At 41.4% G+C, this 27,086-nt stretch overlaps 1 protein-coding gene across 1 annotated transcript; it reads right to left on the bottom strand.

The window, feature by feature from the left end:
* Positions 1–5,478: 5,478 nt before the first annotated feature.
* On the bottom strand, positions 5,479–25,566 carry ephx2 (epoxide hydrolase 2, cytoplasmic). The gene is made up of 18 exons (XM_078272265.1): positions 25,335–25,566; positions 21,615–21,693; positions 21,361–21,523; positions 19,544–19,734; positions 16,942–17,064; positions 16,450–16,521; positions 15,142–15,237; positions 14,957–15,035; positions 13,683–13,717; positions 12,895–12,921; positions 11,617–11,702; positions 11,414–11,525; positions 10,557–10,631; positions 10,081–10,123; positions 9,894–9,996; positions 9,635–9,704; positions 6,226–6,306; positions 5,479–6,007 (listed from the first exon to the last, which is right to left on the bottom strand). The coding sequence occupies exons 1-18, from the start codon at positions 25,439–25,441 to the stop codon at positions 5,861–5,863; spliced, it is 1,689 nt and encodes a 562-aa protein (XP_078128391.1). The 5' UTR covers positions 25,442–25,566; the 3' UTR covers positions 5,479–5,860.
* Between the last annotated feature and the right edge of the window lie 1,520 nt (positions 25,567–27,086).

The raw sequence follows: 27,086 nt of genomic DNA on the forward strand, positions 1-27,086 counted from the left end.
GATTTTGGAGCTTGCCCCATGCACCTTGCTATGGACTAAAAGTCAGGATTTCTCAGACTGTGCTGCTTTGGTGTTGACCCTTGTTTGCGTAAAAGTTTGTCTCACCGTTCCCCCAGTTTCATGAGAGTGCAATACTAAATTGGTGGAGTACCCCTTTAAAACTACATTTTAACCCTTTTTAAGATCACATAATAAAGAAGGACCCACCTTATGCCCTTTATTATGCCAGTTGGTATTTTGCTTCAGTGGTGCATGCAGTATATTTCTATTTTTCCAAACAATCAAATGACCACAACCCATTTGCAGAACACTCCAGCTGGGCCTTTTGGGGACTCCTAGGGTCTGTGGTCCCTGGGCAGATGCTTGCTTCCCAGACTGTAAATCCAGCCTTGGACCTCACTTTAGTTTTTTTCCCCCATTTGTCTCTGACACATCTTTTGATCCCACTCTTATTTGAATTGCTATATATGGTGCATATGTATGAACTAACAACACATCATCTGTTTGTAGCCATCACTAATGCTATTATACTCTGTCAAGTGCTCTTAACTTCAACATCCCAGCATGTTTCAGGGAATATCTTTACTTATGACTGTTAAACGTAGTGTGTTAGAGATTTCACTTCCATATAAATCAGACATTTCATGTCAACAGACAATGTAAAATATGTGTGTGTTTTCCATGTACTCATCTTGTGGTCAATGTAAAAGCTTTCTGTTGCTGGAGAGATGAACTGCTCCTACACAGACAGCAACATCTGGAAATGTACTGAAATACAGTAGGCTTTACAAACAGTCATGTTGTTGAGTCTTAACCATATGTATGAAACAGGTCTTAACACAAATATATTTTTCACAGTTGGACATCAGATTTCATTTGTACATCTTATACTACCTACTGTAGGGAGTGATTTTGGAACCAGCCTATGTTTTCTTGTAAGTGGTTCAACTAACCGTTCTGAAGAGGACTTCACATTAGAAGAGTAACATTTGCAGGAACCTTGGTGATCGTATACCGTAGTTATGGCATTTTATTAGTCTGCAGGAAGATGCGGTATAAAAACTGGTAAAAGAAGTACTCTGATCCTTTATTTAAGTAATAATACCAATGCTACAATTTTATTATACTTCATTGCAAGTAAAAGTCCCACATCCAAAATGTTACTTAAATAAGGTCAGAAAATGTGTTAGACCTGTAGTATTTTTTTGGTCTATGGTTGCTGGCCGTGCTTATGCTGTGTTCCGGGAAACCCGTGACTCATATTTTCACAACCTTCTACCCGTGAAAGTGCCCTGGAACGGCAGTCAAACCCGTAGCTTACTACTCGTGAACTTGTACCAGATCGTTGTACTCCCAGTTACAGTTTTTGACGTCACACACACATAAACAACAATGGCGACCCCTGTTGATGCTGTACAGACGCCGGTGGTTAACGGTGAGAAATAGAAATAAATAGGCAACGTAAAGTAATTCCGCACATTGTAATCAAAACAATACACATACGATTGTGTACTACTACAGGTTATGTTTATTAAATGAAACCCAAAATATGTCGCAGACTAGAAATTGCTAGTATCAGCTAGCGCTAGCTAACGTCAACGTTAGGTAGCTGCTAGCTAGGGTTCAGGGTAACCTGAACCCTGCCAACGGCACAATGAACGTTAGAGAAGAGGATTTTTTTTTTCCTAATCAGCTGTAGTGTCTGCCCTTAAAGCAACACTAGAGAACGTTTCCCGATATTGTCCATTACATTATGCAAGTTTGCCACATCAAGTAGCGGGTCTGTAGTTCGAATGAACTGGACAAAGTAATGTAATGGACAATTCTACAGTGCATCACCTCCACCTCCCCCACCTTAAAGGTCCCCCCTCCACCTCCCCACCCACCTCAGTGACGACTCTCTCCATCAATGAGGAAGACGTCAACCTCAGTTCAGTTCAGTTCAGGAGACAGAACCCCAGGAAAGCTGCTGGACCGGATGCTGTCTCCCCATCCAGCTTGAAGCACTGCGCTGACCAGCTGTCTCCAGTGTTCACAGACATTTTTAACACCTCACTGGAGACATGCCACGTGCCAGCCTGCTTCAAGACGTCAACCATAATCCCTGTCCCCAAGAAGCCAAGGACCACAGGACTTAATGACTTCAGACCCGTCGCCCTGACCTCTGTGGTTATGAAGTCCTTTGAGCGCCTTGTGCTTTCACACCTCAAAGCCATCACCGACCCCCTGCAGTTTGCCTACAGAGCCAATAGGTCTGTAGACGATGCAGTCAACCTGGCCCTCCACTACATCCTCCGGCACCTGGACTCCGCAGGAACCTACGCCAGGATCCTGTTTGTGGACTTCAGCTCTGCCTTTAACACCATCATCCCCGCTCTGCTTCAGGAGAAACTCTCCCAGCTTGGTGTGCCTGACTCCACCTGCAGGTGGATCACTGACTTCCTGTCTGACAGGAAGCCGCATGTGAAGCTGGGGAAAGACTTCTCCGACTCACAGACCATCAGCACCGGATCCCCTCAGGGCTGTGTTCTGTGCTCTGCTCTTCTCCCTGTACACCAACAGCGGCACCTCCAGTCACCAGTCTGTCAAGCTTCTGAAGTTTGCGGACGACACCTCCCTCATTGGACTCATCTCTGATGGAGACAAGTCCGCCTACAGGTGGGAGGCTGACCACCTGGTGAAGTGGTGCAAGCAAAACAACCTAGAGCTCAACGCTCTAAAGACAGTGGAGATGGTTGTGGACTTCAGGAGGAACTCAGCCCCACCTGCCCCCATCACCCTTTGTGGCTCCACAATTAACATTGTGGAGTCTTTCCCCTTCCTGGGAACTACCATCTCCCAGGACCTCAAGTGGGAGCTGAACATCAGCTTCCCTCGTCAAGAAAGCACAACAGAGGATGTACTTCCTGCGGCAGCTGAAGAAATTCAACCTGCCAAAGACAATGATGGTGCACTTCTACACAGCCATCATTGAGTCCATCCTCACATCCTCCATCACCATCTGGTATGCTGCTGCCACAGCCAAGGACAAGGGCAGACTGCAGCGTGTCATTCGGTCAGCTGAGAAGGTGATTGGCTGCAATCTGCCGCCACTCCTGGACCTTTACGCCACCAGGACTCTGAAGCGTTCTGGAAAGATTGTGGCTGACCTCTCCCATCCCGGCAACAAACTCTTTGAGACACTCCCCTCTGGCAGGAGGCTGAGGTCCATCAGGACCAAAACCTCACGTCACATGAACAGTTTTTTCCCCTCCGCCACTAGCCTTATCAACAAGGCCCGGAAACCACCCTGACTCTCTCCACACCCCCCCTCTGGCTCTACATGCCACTGTACTTAATCTGCTCTTTTTATCTTAACTATTACTCTCTTATTTTTAATACATTCTGTGTGTGTGTATATATATTTATACTTATATTGTTTGTTCTGTTTAACCTGTTTGTTTAACTTATTTTAGAGAATGTGTGACTTGCACCTACAACACCAAAACAAATTTCTTGTATGTGTAAAAAACGTACTTGGCAATAAAGCTTTTCTGATTCTGATTCTGAATTCCGCTTCCAACCTGTAGGGGGACCAAAGCGGGAAAAGTTCTCTAGTGTTGCTTTAATGTAACTAACAGCCTTCTGTGTATTCATTGTTATGCTGGTATTTAATAAATGTCAGTTAGCATAAAGAAATAAGCGATTTTGCTAATAAAAGACATTTGGAAGTAGCAGAATATTTATCAACTTGTGCACCCTTGAATGGTGAAATAGTGAAAGATGCCAGCCCAAAACTCATCAGCAGGCGACCAAAATGTAATGGAGCGTTTACCTTGAATAAAGGGACAGATTTCTCTGGGTTTGAACATTGTTGGAATCATTTGGGCTAATGTAAGTACACAACTCAACTAAATATATTACATAAGTCCTTTTTTCAACATTTGAATGAGAAAATGTTACATATACAGTGGCAAGAAAAAGTATGTGAACCTTTTGGAATCTCATGGTTTTCTGAATAAATCATGTCATAAAATGTGATCTGATCATCTAAGTCAAGGGTATTGACAAACGTGTCTAAAATAATAACACAAACAAATTCTGACCTTTCATGTCTTTATTGAACACACTCATTCAATATTCAAAACGGCAGTGGAAAACGTAAGTGAACCCTTAGAATTAATAACTGGTTGACCCCCCCCCTTGGCAGCAATAACCTCAACCAGGCGCTTCCTGTAGCTGTGGATCAGACCTGCACATCGTTGAGGAGGAATTTTAGCCCAGTCTTCCTGGCAGACCTGCTTTAGCTCTGTCATATTCTTTGGACGTCTCATGTGTATGGCCCTCTTCAAGTCAATCCATAGCATCTCTATTGGGTTGAGGTCTGGGCTCTGACTAGGCGGATTTTGTTTTTCTGTTGTGGACTTGCTCCGGTGTTTTGGGTCGTTGTCCTGTTGTCCACCTTCTAGAGTTTCAGCTGACGTACAGACATTCTCACATTATCCTGAAGAATTGTCTGATATACTTGGGAATTCATCTTCCCCTCAATGATTCCAAGCTGGCCAGGCCCCGATGCGGCAAAGCAGGCCCAAATCATGAGGTTTCTACGCCAGATGTAGTGCTGTGTGGTATTTCCAAATAGTTCAATCTTAGTTTCATCAGTCCACAGAACATTTTGCCAATACCGCATCATGAACAGAGATGTTAGCCAGTTCCAATGATGCCTTCAAATCTTTGGCTGTCATTCGGGATTGTTTCTTGATCTCATTGATGAGTCTTCATGGTGCTCTTGGTCTCATTTTGACTGGGCGCCCACTTCTTGGTAGAGTAGCAACAGTCCCAAAGTGTCTCCCTTTGTAGATTGTTTGCCTAACTGTAGACTGGTCTTTGAAATAACTTTGTAACCCTTGCCAGCTTTATGTAAATCAACAATTCTTCATCGTAGATCCTCTGAAAGCTCTTTTTTGGCGAGGAATGCCTCACATGAGCATGTTCTTCTTGTGCAGAGAAAACTCCAAAAGTTTGAGGGGTTTTTATCAGTCAAAGTAGCTGTAGTCCACACCTCCAAACTAATTATCTTAACGAGACTCCAGGTGTGCTAAAACCTGACTCCAATTAGCTTTTTTGAGGTCATTAGGCTCGTTCGAGATGAGCTGCGCCTCGCCTGTGAAGTGGACGAGAGCAGGCGGGAGCAGGGCGCCTGGCTCTTAAAACTGCGGCCGCCTTGATCTCGTGAGGTTATCGTTGCCCACGTATGCATGACGTCAGAGCGAGTCGGGATCAAGTCGGATACAAATCTAACCGGCATGCATTGGGCGGCGATCGCCGGTGATCGATTCTGCGCAGATCTGGCTCATCTCGAACGAGCCTAGTAACTCAAGGATTCACATACTTTTTCCACAAGCACTATGAGTTTTTTTTGGTTGTTCTCAATAAAGACATGCTATTATTTTAGACACATTATGTTTGTCAGTACCCTTGAATTAGATAAAGATCAGATCACATTTTATGACATTTATTCAGAAAACCATGAAATTCCAAACGGTTCACATACTTTTTCTTGCCACTGTATCTTTCCTGCAATTAGATAACTGATTTACTGACTGTTTAGTCTAAACAATGTTAAAAAATTGTGAAAATTATACCTTATAATTTCCCAAAGCTAAAGGTGAAATCATCGAGTGCGTTATTTATCTGAAAACAGCTAAATATTACATTTGGAATGATATAAAACAGAGAGAAGAAACAGAAACTTTGAGCATAAGTTTTCTCTCAGTCGACTAATATAAGTGATTTATTGTTTCAGTTTTTGACACAAGATTTTTTTATTCTGCTCAGTTTGAGCTCCTTGATCATTTTTTCTGACTTTATCTTCCCTCCTTCAAAGTTTGGGTGCCAGAGTACCGCCTCCAGCCTTCTTCAGTGTTTCTCTGAGCCATGATATCAGGATGCTGTTTGTCTCCGCTGGCTTGTCCATCTGAGTCCAGTGTCCACACTCCTCAATGTGTCCTCTGCTCAGGTTCGGGATCTGCAGTTCATAAACGGAGACATTTGCAATCAGTCTGTCTTCAGGAAGAAATGACTGAAGCTACTTCTACACTACTACGTTTTGGTTTTTAAAATGAATATGTATTGCTACGTGTACGCCTCGCGAATCCTCACTACTGCGGAGTTTTCCGAGCCTCTAAAACGAACGTAGTAGTGTAGATGTAGCCTGATTGTTGTGCTGCTGTTTCGTTTTCTCACCAAGTCCTCCATCCCCTTGGAGAAGGCCGGCAGCAGAACCTGGTCTTTACCTGCCGTCACCATCAGAGCAGGCATCAGCAGCTAGCACACACACACACACACACACACAGTTAAACCTAACATCATTTAAAATTCAATTGACTCACTAGAGCACCCAATGTAGAATCGTGTAAAATCTTCCCCAACCAAGTCACTATTTCCTCCTGGTTGTGTGATAAACACTACAGTGACTACAGCTCTTTTAGGACAGGGTACCTCTAGGATTCTCCCAAGTTCAAATTAAGACCTTTTTTAACGCCACCTACGATGAAATTGAATGCCAACTTCACCACGTAATTGAAAATCAGTGTGGATTTTAAATGCCAGTATTAATACCAGTATTTACCAAGTAACGTTACCTTAACAAAATGTAATCATTTTAAAGCCTTTTTAAAATAATACTAGGGCTGTCAATCGATTAAAAAATGTAATCTAATTAATTACATACTGTGATTAATTAATCGAAATTAATCGCATACATAATTAACGGTGCCTGAACCGATACTTTTTAAGAAAGTAAAAAAAGAAAAGAAAAAAAAAGGGTACTAAACAACAGTTGGTGACATTAAAGAACGGCTTGTTTATTGCTAAGGCCATATGGTCAAAATTAAATGATTTAATAATAATGTATAACAATAACTTATTTCACTAGTAAAACGCTGTTGAATGACAAAAACAACGACCAGATGGGAAAAGGACATTTACAATAACTTCAAATGCACCACGAGGCTGTAGTTTACCAGTTTCATTGAACGCACCATCTGTGTTGTTTTTTCGACGGCAGCTGCAGATTGTTACATCCCGGTGTTGAATCCTCTACAGTAAAACACAGTCAAACTTTACACCGTTTAGCGTTAGCTGTCAGCATTTTAACCGTGTTTAATCCAGCTACTAGCTAGCGGTAGGCTAACGTTAGCTGCTGTCGAGTATAGAGTTAACTAGCGTCATGTGCAGCGGTGTTTGTGTTGTCTGTATCGTCTTCAGAGCATCAGAGAGAAGAGCAGACATATCAGTGGCACCAGATTTCGGTAGCCAGGGTTGGCAGGAAGAAGATTTTTACAAGTAAATGTTCCAATCAATGATCCAGGCAGAACATTCTCGTCTCCCTCCTTCATTTTACAGTTGAATGGTGGCTAGAACGGCTCCAGGTCAAACGTCAATATGGAATGGATTAATCTGTGTTTTTTTTTATTTTTTATTATTTTATAATTTATTATTATTACTGTTATTTTGACAGCCCTAAATAATACATTTAAGACTTTTTAAATACTGACACGCAGAAAGAACAGGACGGTTGAGTTTAGTGAAAGGTCGTGGGTGGGCTTACGTTTCCGTGACTCGCGGGAAGAACGGGCCGGTTAAAGAAGAAAGCGGGACGCGGGAATAACGGCACGGTTAAAGACACATGCGGGACACAAACCCCGGTCTCCTGCTGCTCTCCCCGGTACGTTCTACAAACACGCTGAAGGGCGCTTTTTTTGTCGCTTCGGACGCGGACAGCCACTGTCCAAACGTCCGTATTTTACGAGTTCGGAGTGACGGGTTGAATGTTCTCCAACGGTCTTCATCATTAACTAAAGAGAGGCAAACAATGTCTGATGTTTTTATTTTTGAAGTTACATACGTACTATGGTAGCGTAGTAATTTAGCATTTAAATGATGTTTAAAGGTTTTTTTTAGTTCACAGAATAAATTGGCGATATTTCCTCAGTAATAGAACTTTTGCTACAATGATTTGCCGGTCCAGTCAGAGGGACTGAGGGTGAAATGACACATATGCCGTTTTTTTCCACTACATGGTACCTGCTCGGCTCGGCTCGACCGCGTTGCCCCATCCTCCTTTTACCATTGCAGATTTAGTACCGCCTCATGCATGAGGTGAGCGTGGCTGGTCGTCATAGTGACGCCGCAGGAAACTGCCGCGACCCAACGCGACACACACACAGAACATCGAAGGTGTGTTGTTTTTCTCAGCATGTGGCTGTTTGACAGGAGACACATTTAGTTTCAAAAGAAGCTGAAAGCAGCCGCAAAAAAACACCGCTGGCTAAACTATTTAAAAATGGCGGGTTTGTTCAGGACCCCCCCCCCGTCTGTCGCTAGCAATGATGATGCAGTTATTAGTGACGACCAATCAGTAGTCTGCAGGTTTTTCACGTCACCTTTTGGTATCGCCTCAGCTCGCTTGGAACCTCGACAGAGGTGATACTAAAAGAAGTACCTGTTGGCATAATGGAAAACGAAAAAAGGTACCATGTAATGGAAAAACACCAATAGTTGAAGATATTTTAAAACCCTCAAAGATTCGGGGCTTTTGAGAAAACATTTTGGGCTTGAGGCCCAGAATCCGCCCCCTCGCTCAGCCCCTGTGTTTGAGAGAAGATGGTTTTCATTTTGGTAAATTAGTCAGGTAATCATCGTCCAGCTGCTGCAGGAACACAGATATACACAACCTGATGTAAGTCTGATGCACATTCAAACGTTTTAAAGAACAGGAAAAGGACAACAAAGCAAATTAGGGGCTTATATGTCATTTTTTTAATTTCATTTTATTCCATGTTTATATGACTGTAACAGGTTTGTAAGGTTGTAACAGGTCAAAATAACGTTCCATATAATAATTAATAATTAATCTGAGAAAAAATAACGCGTTAAACAAATTAACGCAGATTAATCCATTCCATATTGACGTTTGCATAAAGACGAAAATCTGGTGCCACTGATATGTCTGCGCTTCTCTCTGCTGCTCTGAAACAGACGTTACAGGAAACACAAACCCCGCTGCACGTGACGCTAGTTAACACTATACTCAACAGCAGCTAAAGTTAGCCTACCGCTAGCTAGTAGCTGGATTAAACACGGTTAAAATGCTGACAGCTAACGCTAAACGGTGTAAAGTTTGACTGTGTTTTACTGTAGAGGATTCAACACCGGGATGTAACAATCTGCAGCTGCCGTCGGAGAAACACAGCCGGTGCGTTCAATGAAACTGGTAAACTACAGCCTCGTGGTGCATTTGAAGTTATTGTAAATGTCCTTTTCCCATCTGGTCGTTGTTTTTGTCGTTCAACAGCAATTTACTAGTGAAATAAGTTATTGTTATTGTTATACATTATTATTAAATCATTTCATTTTGACCATATGGGCTTAGTAATAAACAAGCCGTTCTTTAATGTCACCAACTGTTGTTTAGTACCCTTTTTTTTCTTTTCTTTTTTTACTTTCTTAAAAAGTATCGGTTCAGGCACCGTTAATTATGTATGCGATTAATTTCGATTAATTAATCACAGAGTATGTAATTAATTAGATTACATTTTTTTAACGATTGACAGCCCTAGTTTTAATCAAATATTTGTGCTGTGTAACAAACCTTTCCAGTGGGACGAGAACACATCCACCTCCAGTTGGCCTCTCCGTTTCGATACCAGTTCAACGGTCTCCTGAAATGTGAAGTCATATCTATTTAATATCAAAATGCTGATTCACATTCAGCAGCATTCTCCATCCTAATATAGAAACTGTCAACTGAAATCATTTTTGGGACAAACTTTCAACTTCATCGGTCAAAACCTTTTTTTTTCTTATTAATCAAGACAGTTGAGTTTTGAATACTGCTAAATGTGTGCGACCTGAAGCCTCGCTCTTTGTACTGGCTGACGTAGTACTGCAGGTTGGCCTCCGTCAGCATGCAGCCCCGGGGAATCTGCTCCGGCAGACCCACAAACAGACCACCTGTAACAGACGGGACGTTTTGAAAGAGCTCTTTAAAGTGTCTTATTATACTTTTTGATGTTTAGTAGGAAAATGGAGTCTCACCTCGAGCACAGACGCCTGCAGTGCTGATAGCAGGACGCTTCCCCTGAGACAGAAACATGCTTTTGTTAAGTTTTGGCCCTGTAGACTTGATACTATACGTTAACGTGTGTGTGTGTGTGTGTGTGTGTGTGTGTGTGTGTGTGTGTGTGTGTGTGTGTGTGTGTGTGCTTGTTTAACTGTATTCGTGGGGTCCAAAAACCGGGACCCCACAAATTTAAAGGGCTGTTTGAGGGTTAAGACTTGGCTGTAGGATTTGGGATAGAATTAGGTTATGGTTAGGGTGAGGGTAAGGGTTAAGGTTAGGCATTTAGTTGTGATGGTTAAGGCTAGTGTAAGGGGCTAGGGAATGCATTATGTCAATGACGGGTCCCCACAAAGATAGTGCCACAAACTTGTGTGTGTGTGTGTGTGTGTGTGTATGTGTGTGTGTGTGTGTGTGTGCGTGCGTGTGTGTGTGTGTGCGTGTCCGTCCTCACCACTTCAGCACTGCTGAAAAAGAAAATCTTGAACGTTCTCTCCAAGTCTTTCTCCAGCTCGGCCTCTGCTACGCCCTGCAACACACACACACACACACACACACACACACACACACACACACACACACACACACACGTGCACAGATATTATGGTACTGCACAGAGAAAAACTATAAATACTTTATGCATTTACAGCATTTATGTGTGTGTATAGGATTAATAAACTAGATATAATGTGTTGTTAGTGAACTTTAAACGTGCTGGTACTTCTACTGCAGTGAAAGTACTAATACTACACTGAAAATAATACACTCCAAGTAATAGTCCTGCATTTCAAACCTTAAGTAAAAGTATGTAAGTATTATCAGCTTAATGTAGTTAAAGTACGTAAAGTAAACGTATTCAGAGTGCAATGTGTAAAATGTCAGTGTTCAAAAATATCAAATTATAAAAAAATGAAGGCGCCCGGATAGATCAGTTGGTAGGGCAGGCGCCCATATACAGAGGTGTACTCCTCGACGCAGCGGGCCAGGGTTCGACTCCGACCTGCGGCCCTTTGCTGCATGTCATTCCCCCCTCTCTCTCCCCTTTCATGTATTCAACTGTCCTGTTAAAAATAAAGGCCGAAAATGCCCCAAAAAATTATCTTAAAAAAAAAAATAAAAAATGAAGGACCTAAAAATCTTTTTAAAACATTGGGTATGCACTGGATGTCAGGCAAGTATCTTGGTAATGTACTTCCGTTGATCCAGAATAGTTTACCACAAACATTTATCATCAACACATCTGGAGATACATGGTTTTCACTGGACAGGAAGGGGATGAAAAATAGCATGTCATGCCGCAGACAGACTTACAGGTTTTTGGAAGTAGAGCTGGTAGTCAAATATGGGAACAGCCTTCAGTTTCTCTGCAGGATTTACAGCAGGATCCACGGGGAACAGAGGAGTGTTCAGAGACGCTACAGCCCTTCACACACAACAACACACAGTTTACTACAGTAGAACGTATCTAGGGAGTGTAACTGAATCTGTGTGTGTGTGTGTGTGTGTGTGTTCACCTCACTCTCTCAGGGTAATACTGAGCCATGGTCCACACCAGGAAGCCGCCCCAGTCATGACCCACCAGGGTGACCTGTGGCATCGACTGGAAAAGAGACGGAGAAGAGGCAACATGGACAACAAATATAAGTGAGATGGCCACCTATCTGCGGCAAGTTTTATTTTTTTACTGCATAAAAATACATAGAAACTTAAGCTGCTTCTACACTACTACGTTCTGGTTTAAAAACGAACATCATTTGCTACGTTTAGGCCTCGCGTCCACACTGCCGCAGTGTTTCCGAGCCTCTAAAAAGGAGACATTTGGAAAGACTGCTGTCCCCCGTTTGGTTTGAAAACTCTCCGGGGTTGTGTTGTAGTCTGAACGGGCACAAACTAAGACCTTTGGAAGTCAGTCTTATGCGTATGGTCATGTGATATGTGTTGTTAGACGTTTAAAAACATCCATGCTGTTCTGAGTGAGATACGGTTTCTGAATGTGTCCTGCCTTCAGTCTCTGGGTGAGCTGGTCAAAATTGGCAGGGCCGTAAACGTCATCATCCGAAACATTTGGTGTGTGCTAACCACTTTAGCTAATACCACATCAGCTAGCTGTTTCTCCAACTTCGGTCAGTACAAGGCAGGATTAGCCGGGAGACTTCTTCTAAACGAGGGCGCACTTCCAACTTTGCGTGGAATACCTGCAGATGAGGGACATATAAGTAGTTCTATACAATATATTTTGTAGATTAGGGTGATTAGGGGTTTGTTGTGGCAGTGTTTTGCCATTGAGAACGAGGTGGCTAACCGCTAGCAGCGCTAGCTTCTAGCTAGTAGTCCTGACCTAGCTATTGCGCATGTGCGACTCCCAACAAAGATGGAACAGAAGTGAGATGTCTCACTCTGTAGCTAAAACAGAGAGCTCAACACACAGGGTGAAAAGAGGAGCTGCAGCAATGTGCAGTACAACAAAAATATAGTGTTTTTTTTGTTTTTTTTTAATTAAACCACATAAACCTATTCTGGTTCAACCTCAAAATACAATTATGAACCTGAAAATGAGCATAATATGGGCGCTTTAATATGGACGGAGATTAGTTCTGCTACTGGAGCTAAAACTCTTTTTTTTTGTCTCAAAACGCTGCCTAAAAGTGAAAACGTAGTAGTGTAGGTTTAGCCTGACCTGCGTTAGTGTATATAAATGCCACTGTTTCTGCACTAAATACACACTTTAATTCAATCTCTTTTCATCATTTAATTTAACATTAATTAGTGTGTTCAATGTGTTATTTACTTACCATTTTGTCCATAAATGTGATTAAATCCTGGGGAAAGACGGCATGTTTAATGTTATTTAATATGAATCTATGTAAACATAATTAAATAGTATGTGTCTGACTGTGAAAAGTCAGCTGCATTAATGTCAGTTTTTGTCATTTAGTGACATTACAATTAAATGTATTAACCAAAAAAACTATGGTATGCCTTTCTGTGGAAGATGGTTTATTCTTAAAGGTCCAGTGTGTAACGTGTTTAGTTGTTCATTATCAAAATCTGTGTTGCCCGTTCTCAAACGTGTCCTTTTTCATGAATATTTACCACCACCATCAATTCCAAGTATTCCTTTTGGCTTGAAATTTGACATTTTTGCGTTTGCATGAACTGGGGTATACGCTCCATATTCATGCTCCATCTTGAAATACGTTAGCCCGTAAGGGACATACAGGACATACTGCTCCGCCTTTCGCGTTTTCGCTGTCACATGATACACTCACAGGTGCTGCTAATGCTGCTAACGGGTATCGTAGCTTCCCTGGCCCTGGCAAGTTTGAAGAAGGAAACATGGAGGACCACACGTATTCAAAATCTAAATTTCAGGAACAGGAGTCTTCTTCTTCGCCCAGAAAAAGAAAAAAGTTATTGACAGCGTGAAGGCTACCGTAGCTGTAATACGTACTTTGAACACACATTGGACCTTCAAAACAATCATTTCAAATGTTTCACATTTCCTTTTAAATGTAGAGAAGGTTTCTTCTAAATATTTGTGTGATTAGATGTAATGAAGTGTGTGTTGGGGAGTTTGTACCTTGCAAAGCTGCTCCTGAGAATATTCCTCTATGTCTGTTAATGGAGAAACAACGGGAAACAATACGATCCTTCAGAGAAGTACTTGTACTACACTGTGAAAAAACTACATTTATTCTATATATATATATATATATATATATATATCGTTGGCTTATATGGAAACATTCTTTTGAATTTAGAAAGCAAACAAAGACACATGTATGTATACATTAGGGATGTAACGATGCATCGGTTAAAAATGGATATTAATGTGTAAAGATAACACCTGAGATAAAAAAAATGAATCGCGATGTTTCAGCAACCTAGGCATTATCTACTTTAGATTTCACTTGTTTGACTTCAGACATCATTACGTCTCCTTAAAGCTACATTGTGTAAGAATTTCTCCGATCTAGCGGTACAATTGTATGACAACCAACTGAATATTACTTTCTAGCCCTTCCTCCTACGGTGGCCGAACCCGAAATTAGCTCTTAGTATCTCCATTGTTTACACACAGCTGTTCTAGTTCTTCTCTTTTTTGCTTCCCTGGCGAATAATCACGGTGCCAATAGGCGTAAGACGGCGAAAAGCGGAGGTATGTCCCTCTTTGGCTAACGTATTTTAAAGATGGAGCCGCAACATGGCTGCCGTCATTCGAGCGAGTCGCTCATATGTATTCTGAATGATTCTGAATGTCAGATTCTACACTTACAAGAATACTTTGATTAGTTGGTGGAAGTAAATACACATGAATGAGTATATATTTGTGAAAAAACACAAGAATCAACTAAAAAATGTACACAATGTAGGTTTAATTTATTTATTTATATATTTATTATAAGAGATTATTTTTTTTATTTAGTTATTTTGATGTGGGATTTGTTTTAAAAATCAAATTCATTTTTTGTTATTTAAGATAAAATACAGTTTCTGTGTCACTTTTGATGAGAGGGCACATCTGTTGTTTTGCACGGTTTATGTAAATAAACATATTTTTCACTCATTTGTCTGCAGTTCATTCTGTTAAAGAAATCCTGAGAAAACCTTATTGTGAACTTAAAATCATGAATCCTATCGTGAGTTGAGCGTGTCGTTACATCCCTAGTATACAAGCATAAAAACACATACATTGCTATATAAAAACAGTTGAAACACAAATTAAAACCCAGGAAATCAGATAAATAATATTATGACTGATGTGTTCCTATAGTATGTATTCATATTATACATGTGTTTATCCCTTGATTATTTGTAGTAAGTTATGATGGCGCTCTTTGATTGTTAGTTCACCTGGTGGCGCTGTGGACTCTCCGTAACCCTTCATGTCCAGAGCCAACACCCTGAAGCCAGCAGCTGCCACGGCTGGGATCTACCAGACAGACAGACAGACAGAGAGACATTCAGCAGACAGGTAGAAAAACGGTGAGCATGAACGTCGTATCTGCTTGTTTTTAGCAGCGGTGTTCTAATGTTACCTGGTATCTCCAGGAGTACCAGCTCTCAGGGAACCCGTGACACAGCAGTACTGGTGGACCTGAGCCCATCTCAACAAAATGAGTCCTCACGCCAGGCTGACACACACACACACACACACACACACACACACACACACACACACTCTTATTATCAATGTCACAAGAAAACATTTGAACTCAATCTCAATGCAAGTACATTTCCAGGATAAAGCCTGACATCACAGATGTCCCTCCCTTTCCGCTCTCTGTGTGTTGCCGTTCTCAAACTTCCTTCTCTTCAGGAGACAACAACAAACTTCGAGCTAGCAAGCTACACGCTGACAATGTCACGTTTTGAAGGAAATTTGGATCTTGCAACAAGGCAGGCCTGCTTGGTTCTTTTGGGGAATGATTGTAAAGATTCTTTTTACGATACACTGGTAATAGAGCTTAGATCGGGCCCAAAAAAATCAAGCCCGACCCTACCCAAGCCCGTGCACGTTATGTCCGAGCCCGGTCCGACACATTAACTGTAATTATGAGCTCGAGCCAGATATAAGCCCAACAATTTTTTAATACGTGGGCTGTTATAAATGACGTTCTCAACTACAATTCCGAGTTATTTGAACTATAGAAATCTGTTTATAATTATCTTAATGAATAATGCAACAAGGACGAAGCATGTAAACTGTGCTGTTTGTTTATTCAGAATGGAATGGATCACAAATGGATCAGAATGAAGAAACGTTTGGGGAACAGATCAAGGCAGCAACATAATCAAATCCCTGGAACCATATAGGAGACTTTCTTGTCTTGACCCCCTAATTAATACTGTCCTTTGCCACGGTCTGCATGCCGACGCACTGGCCTACCAGGCATAGCTTTCTCCCCACCCAATTAGGCTAATAATGTAATGATTAAAAAAACGGCCCGGCCCGAGGATAGTGGCGGAAAATATTGGTTAGCTTCGGACTCTGGCTCGGGCAGAGAATCTAAACTCTAACTGGTAAGAGCCAATGAGGTTCAACCATGTATCCAGCTAATTTCAATATCTCACTTTACTATATTCTGTGAACAGTTAACTTGATTTAATATTGTATGTGGCGTTTTCTTTTGCGGGGTTGCAAATGTTCCACCAAAACAAGTTCCTTCCTGAGCCTATTATGCAGAGCCACCGTCGCTGCGTCCGGAGCTTATGACGATTGTGATCGGTTTAAAGAAATGCAAACAACCCAGAGCATTTTCCTCCTATATCGCAGAATGCATCTGTAGTGTAGCCAGACCTTACTCCACAGCACTGTGGAGATAGATTTGGCAGTGCGAGACTACCCTGATGGTGACGTATCCATGAGACACTTCAGCGGGGCTGCAGGACGGCGGAGGACTCTCTGCTCCAACAGCCTGAAACACAACACACACAAACACTGAGCTTCTATGAGGCCATTATTGAAGCAGAACTATTTACCATGGTGCGTGGAGAGTTGTGTAATCAGATTTGTAAATGTGTAAAAGAATCTCTGAATACACATTTACAGATCTAAGTATGCACACACAGATACTCTCCACACACCATCATGTTTGCACAATCACTGTCAGAGGATAAAACCTTTGATTTAGGTAGCATAATGACTTGATTTAGGCAGCATTGTATGTATTTATTTTTTAGCTTATATGCACTGGTACCCAGTTTATTTTAATATTGTATTAATTCAAGGCTGTACTCAAATTAGGTCATTTCTTGGAGACAATTCTTTTGTTTTTCGTCCAGTCCTTGTTTTTCCTTCCTCTTAAAAGTATAGGATAAACTGTTTTGGTCCACACCTGAACTCCAGTAAAGTCAGCCAGTTGGTTCAGAGCGTCGTCCAGATTTTCCACCGAGATGGCCTTCATCCCCGCTCCCTCTGCTGCCTTCACGCCTTCCACATCTGCATCCAACCACAGTGCCTGAAACAAGACAGGCTCACTGTGCTGTGCTGATTGTCCTTTCAACTGCACTTCAACTGCACTTCACTGGTTACCAGTCCAGTATAGAATTCAATTTAAAATCCTGGTCCTTACTTTTAGAGTCCTGCACGGTCAAGTTCCTCCCTACATCTCTGACTTCATACAGCTTCATACTCCCACCCATAGTCTGAGGTCATTAGATCAGAGGCTATTAGTGGTTCCCCACACTCATTTTAAAACTACTGTAGAGGGGATCGATCATTCGACGCAGTAGCTCCTAGGCTGTGGAATGACTTGCCTTACTCTCTACGTTGTGTATAATCTTTTAAAAAGCAATTGAAGACTCTGCTATTCAAGCAGGCTTTTAGTTAGCTGAGGGTTTTTTATGGTTGTTTGTTTTGTTTTCTATTTGTATTTAAATGTTCTTGTATTTTAATTTGTCATATTGTATTACATTTTATAAACTTTACTTACTTACGGTTTCAGTGTCAAGGGCACAATAATGCGGCCAATAACAAGCAGACAGACAGAAGGTTAGTCTAAGGTTAGCATTGGAATATCAGATAGAGTTGCAACTAGCAATTATTTTTTTATTTTTTAATCTGTGGATTATTTTCTGGATGAATGGAGTAGTCGTTTGGTCTTTAGAATGTCAGAAAATTTTGAAAATTGTGGATCAGAGTTTCCCAAAAGCCTAAGATGACGTCCTCAAATGTCTTGTTTTGTCCACAACTCAAAGATTATCAGTTTACTGTCACAGAGGAGAGAAGAAACTAGAACAATATTCACATTTAACAAGTTGGAATCACAGTTTTACTTTTTCTTCATAAAATAATATGACTCAAATCAATAAATCGATTATCAAAATAGTTGGCGATTAATTTTGTTGACAACTAATAAATCGATTAATCTTTGCCGCTCTAATATCAGCTGATCATACCATGGACTGACAAATCCAGTTTAAACCTCTTCACCGTTGTGCTTCAATAATGATCAAGGGTCACTGACACTTTTCTAGACAGGAAAACCAAGTTCCAACAGTATTGTCCCATCATGCAACACTTTGGGGACATCCACTCAAGGGGGTAAGTGAACGTCCGGAAAGCGTAGGTCCTATGGCACCATTTTGATGCTACCTAGTGCTCACCCGCCGTTAGCATTCCATTGACTGACATTCATTTTGACGTCACTTTGACAGCGAATAACTTTACATCTGAAGCGTTTAAATTAGGGCTGTCAGCATTAACGTGTTGTAAACTGGTAATTTACAGCCTCGTGGTGCATTCAAAGTTGTTGTTAAATGCCCTTTTCCCATCTGGTGGTTGTTTTTGTCCTTCAACAGCTATTTACTAGTGAAATAAGTTATTGTTATAGTGTTTACATTATTATTAAACATTTAATTTTGACGATATGGCCTTAGCAATAAACAAGCCATTCTTTAATGTCGCCAACTGTTTAGTACCCTTCTTTTTTTTAACTTTCTTAAAAAGTATCGGTTCAGGCACCGTTAAGGCACCAGTACCGTTTTAAAAGTACCGCTTTAGCACCGGTATCCAAACCAAACAATACCCAACCCTAATATTGACTCTAGAGTCAAATGTGTGACTAGATTAAATATATAATAAACAAATACAAATCTTAAAGTCAAGTTCATAAAGTCATTTTCTTTGCATTCATTTGATTCCCAATCAAGATCCACTGGTAAGAATTGCTTTCCATTGTTAATATGTACTTAAAAACAGTTCTGAAATGCAAAATAATAGAATTTTAATCATGTGATAAAACATGCGATTAATTGTGATTAACTATAGAAATTCAACGATTAATCGCGATTAAGAAAATGTAATCGTTTGACAGCCCTAGTTTAAATACTTTGTTTGTCCATTGTTTATTTCTTAAGAAACACGACAATGTATAAAAGGCTCCATTACCTTGTACCTCACGTTATTACCGTGTACCTCACGTTATGGCTCCATAGCAGACGTTTTTGTAAAAATAGGCTAACGATTGTGTCATAACCACGAGACTTACTGTCGCACAGTAGATAAATTACCGTATAGTACAGGAGAAGCTCGCAGGCAGTTTCGACTTACATTAGCTGTTTAAGTTTAATTACTAATGTTAACTAGCATTTTAGTTAGCAATAATTAGCCTGTGTCCATGTTATCTCCTTACATATACCTACGCTCTCCGTCTCTGCTAGATTGGGAATGATTGAGATTTCTCTTGGCACAGCTACCAGAAGACTTCCAACTTTCAGACAGGTTGCTCACGTCACATTTACGTCATCTCTCAGTTGGAGGCTGCGCAGTAACGCTCAGTGCTCACCGGAAAAGTGCTTCTAATATCCTTCACTGGTTTCCGTCCAGAGCAACGGGATCTGTTGGTCCATTATATACTGTCTATGCACTAAATGGAAGTTTGAATAATTTTATTCTACTTCTTTTGGGGTCAAGTTATTGAAATGTCTCCAATCTACCTGTTGTGATGTCACTCCCAGGTGCTGCAGAGCAGAGCTGAACATGGCGGGCTCTGGGACCCTGTGACCCGAGCGACACGACTGGAGGACCAGGTCAAAGTGGCCGCCCAGCAGAGAGAGAAGGCGGGCGAGATCGTCTCCAGCAGCACTGTCATCTAGCCACTGATTGGCCAGCACGGCTGTCAGTAAACCTGATGGGATGGAAACAAAAAGCCAGCCTTCATCTGGTCAGTCTCACGGTACAGATCCACTTTGGCAACACGACTGAAGCGTGGTGTTGCGACGTACAGTCATACATCCATAGTTGATGTTCTTAACTGTAATTATGAGCCCTAGCCCAATATAAACCGACACTTTTTTAATACGTGGGCTGTAACTCACATTCTCAACTACAATACCGAGTTGTTTGAACTACAGAAATCTGTTTAGAATTATCTTAATGAATAATGCAACAAGGACGAAGCAAGTAAACTGTTTGTTTATTCAGAATGGAACGGATCGCAAATGGATCCGAATGAAGAAACGTAAAAAAAAAAACTCGACCCTAGCTCCCTCAGCCGAATAGTGTGGGTAACAGATCAAGGCAGCAACATAATCAAATCCCTGGAACCATATAGGAGACTTTCTTGTCTCCATCACCTAATTAATAGTACTGTCCTTCGCCACGGTCTGCATGCTGACGCGCTGGCCGAGAACAGTGCTGCAGATGGGGCAGACACGATGTAGCCCAGTTTACCTCACACTCAAGTCAGCGCAGGACATACACCCAGAGCTACGGGAGAAGCTGGAGAGGCAGAGCTTGCTCCCCACCCAATTAGGCTAATAAAGTAATGATTAAAAAAACACAAATACTTGATCAAGGGCCCGGCCCGACGCTTGATCGGACTTGGGCTCGGGCAGAGAATCTAAAGTCTAATTCACACTACTGCGGTGTTTCCGAGCTCCTAAAACGGAGACATTTGGAAACACTGCCACCCCCGTTTTGGTTTGAAAACTCTGGGGTTGCTTTGTAGTCTGGACAGTCATATCGGTTAGATGGCTTACATACCTTTCAGTAACATCCACCTCGTCGTCGCTCCAAGCTATTAAGTCCCTGCTCTTGCTTTTCATCACTGTTGTTTTTTCTCCAAAGTATTTTCTGTATCTTAAAGTTCTACATCCATGATTTTCCACCGCAGAGCAACGTCAGACAATCTGCTTTCTGTTTACATGTTTTAACCCTAAGAAACGTGCTGGACCGCTGGAGATCTCTGTCGACATTTCTGTCCTTTAAGACGCTCTGTTTTAAAGCTAGCGTGGAGATCTTTGCATTATATGAAACTAGACGGGAAAGTGGCTAAATAGTTAGGCTAAATTTTGACGAGGAAAAAAAACTAGCATGGGAATTATTTTTTAGGATGTATGGCTTTAGCTATATACAGTAGGGGTGCACGATTCAGAAAATGTCACGATTCGATATAGATTTTTAGGCTCAAGATTTGATTCAAAATCGATTTTTGATTCAAAAACGATTCTCGATTGAAAAAACGATTCACAGTATGTAAATGTAGTTACTTTTCCCATGTGATTGCAGTAGACATACATAAGACACACCCCTAATTAAGTAATTTACTATTCTTTCTTTTAACATTTTGTTCTGTTCATTTAAAATGCATTGACTTTAGAGTCGGTAGAGTAGCACTTTATTGTGTTGACTGCCGTAGTGTGTTCTTTGTGAAATAAAAAGTACATCCATAAATCCATAACAATTCACAGCATTATATCTGAGAACCTCTTCTGTCAGTCGGCCGAAAATGTAAATGTATCAATGTGCGTACCACTGTGACGCAGACTGGCAGCCGTCTTCAGTACGGCTCGTTGGACGTCTGTCATCGCCTCTCTGAGTTCCTCCAGCAGGGCTCTGACCGACCAATCAGTCGGCAGAGTCACACCCTGGACCTTGGCCTCCTTCACACACTCTGCCTCGAGTGCTGGGATCATCTACACACACACACAAACTTCATAATCAGCCAACATCAGTAAAATCAAATGTAGATTATTTTGGGAGTAAGTAGCACATGTCTTCACCCACCTGAGAAAGCGTCATCTCGCCTCTCTCCGCCCGGCTCATGGCACTGTCCTTCTGGGACACCACACTGGACAGAAAACCACTGAAACCCACAGAGAGACAAACGATAAGTTTAAAGACAGTAAAAGGCAAGACATTCGGTGAATAGGGTGAAGTATTACAGATGTAATAAGATGTATAACAGATGTCAGCAGACACAAACGGACAAAGTGTAGTAAAATAAATATTTCTTTCCACTAGTCTGAAGAAGACCTTTTATGGAAGCTAATCAGAGCAGGAAGATATAGTATTATGGTATGTAACTCTTTGTGTTGTATTACTCAGGTAAGAACTGAGCCAGGAAAGTGCCGACACGTTGAGACCAAAGAGGTTCTTGAGTTGTTGCAGGAGGATGTTGTGGTCCAAAGTGTCAAAGCAAGCACTAAAGTCTAGTAGCAGCAAGACAGAAAAAAACGGTCAGAGATTAGTTAGCCTAGTTAGTGTCGTTTCAGGAGAGTGTTTGGGTCTGAAACCAGACAAACTCATGTGGGAGGTCATTACCGGATAAGTGGGCAGTGAGTTGGTTGGAAACCACCTTTTCTGTTTGGACATGAGGGAGAGATTAGAGATCAATCTGTAATTGTTTAGAGATTGTGGGTTAAGGTTAAGTCTTTTTATTACATACCTGCAAACTCAGAAGGGCTGAAAAAGGTGACACATCTCTCCACTTATTTCATGGATCCAGGATACTATGCATCCTGATAAAGTTCCCTTGGCCTAAAATCTAAAATACCCCCACATCATCACATACCCTTCACCATACCTAGAGATTGGCATGGGGTACTTTCCATAAAATCATCTCTCAATGCAAATCAAACCAGCTATTAGGCTAACTGAAATAAAACCATGCCAATCTCTAGGTATGGTGAAGGGTAGAGACAATTTAGGAAGGATTGTTTAAAGGTCCCATGGCATGAAAATTTCACTTCATGAGGTTTTTTAACATTAATATGAGTTCCCCCAGCCTGCCTATGGTCCCCCACTGGCTAGACATTTCGATAGGTGTAAACCAAACCCTGGGTATCCTGCTCTGCCTTTGAGAAAATGAAAGCTCAGATGGGCCGATCTGGAATCTTCCCTTTATGACGTCATAAGGGGAAAGGTTACCTCCCCTTTCTCTGCTTTGCCCGCCCAGAGAATTTGGCCCACCCATGAGAAAGAGAGAGACATCATGGCTTGCAAACGAGCGAAGCATGGCAGTTGGTCAAGGCCACACCCCCACCCTCCACCTTGTCCCCCCCTCTCTCCTCCTCAATAACATTTAAAGCTACAGACAGAAATGGCACATACTACAGTCAGGTCCATAAATATTGGGACATCGACACAATTCTAATCTTTTTGGCTCTATACACCACCACAATGGAGTTGAAATGAAACGAACAAGATGTGCTTTAACTGCAGACTTTCAGCTTTAATTTGAGGGTATTTACATCCAAATCAGGTGAACGGTGTAGGAATTACAACAGTTTGTATATGTGCCTCCCACTGTTTAAGGGACCAAAAGTAATGGGACAGATTAACAATCATAAATCAAACTTTCACTTTTTAATACTTGGTTGCAAATCCTTTGCATTCAATTACAGCCTGAAGTCTGGAACGCATAGACATCACCAGACGCTGGGTTTCATCCCTGGTGATGCTCTGCCAGGCCTCTACTGCAACTGTCTTCAGTTCCTGCTTGTTCTTGGGGCATTTTCCCTTCAGTTTTGTCTTCAGCAAGTGAAATGCATGCTCAATCAGATTCAGGTCAGGTGATTGACTTGGCCATTGCATAACATTCCACTTCTTTCCCTTAAAAGACTCTTTGGTTGCTTTCGCAGTATGCTTCGGGTCATTGTGCATCTGCACTGTGAAGTGCCGTCCAATGAATTCTGAAGCATTTGGCTGAATATGAGCAGATAATATTGCCCGAAACACTTCAGAATTCATCCTGCTGCTTTTGTCAGCAGTCACATCATCAATAAATACAAGAGAACCAGTTCCATTGGCAGCCATACATGCCCACGCCATGACACTACCACCACCATACTTCACTGATGAGGTGGTATGCTTTGGATCATGAGCAGTTCCTTTCCTTCTCCATACTCTTCTCTTCCCATCACTCTGGTACAAGTTGATCTTTGTCTCATCTGTCCATAGGATGTTGTTCCAGAAATGTGAAGGCTTTTTTAGATGTTGTTTGGCAAACTCTAATCTGGCCTTCCTGTTTTTGAGGCTCACCAATGGTTTACATCTTGTAGTGAACCCTCTGTATTCACTCTGGTGAAGTCTTCTCTTGATTGTTGACTTTGACACACATACACCTACCTCCTGGAGAGTGTTCTTGATCTGGCCAACTGTTGTGAAGGGTGTTTTCTTCACCAGGAAAGTATTCTTCGGTCATCCACCACAGTTGTTTTCCGTGGTCTTCCGGGTCTTTTGGTGTTGCTGAGCTCACCGGTGCGTTCTTTCTTTTTAAGAATGTTCCAAACAGTTGATTTGGCCACACCTAATGTTTTTGCTATCTCTCTGATGGGTTTGTTTAGATTTTTTCAGCCTAATGATGGCTTGCTTCACTGATAGTGACAGCTCTTTGGATCTCATATTGAGAGTTGACAGCAACAGATTCCAAATGTAAATAGCACACTTGAAATGAACTCTGGACCTTTTTCTGCTCCTTGTAAATGGGATAATGAGGGAATAACACACACCTGGCCATGGAACAGCTGAGCAGCCAATTGTCCCATTACTTTTGGTCCCTTAAAAAGTGGGAGGCACATATACAAACTGTTGTAATTCCTACACCGTTCACCTGATTTGGATGTAAATACCCTCAAATTAAAGCTGAAAGTCTGCAGTTAAAGCACATCTTGTTCGTTTCATTTCAACTCCATTGTGGTGGTGTATAGAGCCAAAAAGATTAGAATTGTGTCGATGTCCCAATATTTATGGACCTGACTGTAAGTAAAGCTCATTGTGGGACTGGCTCGTAGTGGTTGTAATTCTGCACCAAGGCTGAATTTCGGGATTTTAGATACAGTATGTATTAGTAGGGGGGACCACTAAGGTCTATATAAAAGCATCCAAAAAGCAGCATGCCATAGGACCTTTAAATTAACGGGATTAAAGGAATGAAAAAGGTGTCTGCTAGTTTTGTGATCAATATGAGAAAGAAGTGGAGGGTGGGAGGGACACAGTGATTATCATTTGTGATTAGTTTGATCTTTTTCAGTGAAAAAAGCCTCTGTTGTAAAGCTGGAAACTGGTGTGGGCCGGGTTGTTACTACTAAGTTCATTGACAGTATTGAATAGAAATGGGATTGTCTGTTGTTATAAATCAAATAAGGGTGATGATTAGATTCAGCTTGCTGGACAACATATTTGTACCTAACCTGCTTTCCTGGGAACAACTGCTTAACACCTGTCATCTAAACTTGCTTTCATTTTTACGATGCGTTCAATCGATGCAGTCAAATCCTGAATTATTTCACTGACTGACAAAACGGACTTGTTCTAGTTTTAATAAAGATTTATAAAACTTCTGCCACAGCTACGTATTCCAGTCACGTTCCTGCTTTGATAGATCATTTAATTATTTCATGTGTTTTAATGTGGCATGCATGATGTTTGTTATAGAAATAATACCTTTTATTCGATCTGGACTGGTCATTTTTTACAGTACAAAGATAACACTCTGGTCCTTACCCTGGCAGGTTGTGTAACTCCTCCAGTTTATGAAAAACTGCACGAGGATTGGAAGAGACAGCAACTCCCCAGAAGTTAAACAAAACGGCTTTCTTCTTCTCAGCCATGTCCTCTGAGTCTGAGGGAAATGATCTTGGATTGTTCTGCCTCTGTCTCCCAACAGGAACGTGTTTTCTCTGCAGCTGGTGCAGAAAGCTTCCGTTCGTGCATGAGGGAAAACTTTGCCCTCTGAACACACTCACACAGCAGCCCGCCCACTTCTCTGTCCACTCACAGTTGAGTCAGAAAAGAATGAAAGGGACCCCTCCTCTGTGTGGACTGCAGATATCTGTAAGTTTCATGATGGACAATATTTAAAACAGTAATTTATCTTACCAAAAATAATAGAATGTGATTTTTCACCTGTTATGGTCGTGTGTGTTTCTGTTTCCTGTTTTATTTTGGTAGTCTGGTTTTCTGTCTTGTCTTGTTTTACATCCTGTCTTTTGGTTTTCCCACCTTTGTGATTGTCTGATGTCTTTCACCTGTTCCCCAGCCCTTGTGTCACCTGCCCCTTGTTAACCCTCGTTTACTTGTGTAGCCTATTTAGTCTCTGTGTTTCCTTTGTCTGTTGTCAGGTCATTGTACTGTGCAGGCTGCTTGTGTGTGCCGTTTTTGGATTTTGTGTGTTAGTCTACCCATGTTTGCCTCGGTATTCCTGTTCCCTGCTATTCCTGGTTTTTGGGATTCTTCCTGGTCCCGTTTTTGGGATTCTACCTGTTCCTGTTTTTGTATTTTGCCTGCTGTTCCAGGACTCCTTTTGTTGGTATGGACTTTGTTATTAAATCCTCAAGCTCAACATGACCTGTCTGTCTCTGCATTTGGGTCCACAATTCTCTGAACCTTATGTCACAAACTTTAATACCTTCTTCTGTGCTGTGTCGCGCCTACCCACGCTATTTTTGCACATGTAGGAACCTCGTGAATTAACCTGCAACATGGCAGCTGTTTGGAAATTCTTCAGCGTGTGTGCAGAAGATAACAGTTTGCAATATGCAACACCTGCAAGGAAAGAGTAGGGCGTGGAGGGACAACACCAAAAACCAAAATCGCTTTTTCTCAGTTGGATATTGGATGTGAAAAGAAGGAAATGGTTCTAACATTGCACTTTAGGTGTGTGAATTTCCCACACCAGGAGTAATTTATATAGTTCTATTTTATAGTGATCCATTATCTGTTCAAAAAATGTTCTAGTAAAGAGAATCAATATTTGTGTGCTGTAAAGTGGTTAGAAAAAATGAAATCGGTATCGACTGAGTTAATCAAAGAATCTGATCGGCCTAGAAAATTGTAATCGGTGCTTCTCTAGCAGTGAAGATAACGGGCTATAATACATAAGATAAAAAATGGCTTATCTGTTTGTTGTGTCACTGTGCTATGTGCACACACTCCATAATTCAATATATGCCCTTGTTCTTTGGTCACAGCTTGAAAAAGTTTCAGAACGGCAGCAATTTAGAATTAGAACACCTCCATTCTAAATGAATGATCCAAAAAGACAGGAGCACATTTATAGTTAAGTTACTTAAAGAACAATCTGGTTATGTTTTTCTTACAGCAATGTCAGCTCTAAAAAGTCCTAAAAGTAATTATAACTGCAGGATGTCTTTTATATTGTAGTCCTGTTGTGAGGCTGGATTGTGTCTCTGTATTTTCTGGGCCAATAGCGCCATCTTGTGAATGTCAGAGGATGCTACTATTTTAATTTCAGAA

This window comes from Sander vitreus, chromosome 16 (assembly GCF_031162955.1).
Source record: "Sander vitreus isolate 19-12246 chromosome 16, sanVit1, whole genome shotgun sequence".
Classification (NCBI taxonomy): Eukaryota; Metazoa; Chordata; class Actinopteri; order Perciformes; family Percidae; genus Sander; species Sander vitreus.

What these genes read in the sequence shown, in the direction of transcription:
- ephx2 (XM_078272265.1), bottom strand. Translation starts at nt 25,441, where the DNA reads ATGGCTGAGAAGAAGAAAGCCGTTTTGTTTAACTTCTGGGGAGTTGCT. An exon ending in TGCAGGCGTCTGTGCTCGAG is followed by an intron (nt 9,997 to 10,080) that starts GTGAGACTCCAT and finishes CGTCTGTTACAG; the next exon opens with GTGGTCTGTTTGTGGGTCTG. An exon ending in CCAAGGGGATGGAGGACTTG is followed by an intron (nt 6,008 to 6,225) that starts GTGAGAAAACGA and finishes TATGAACTGCAG; the next exon opens with ATCCCGAACCTGAGCAGAGG.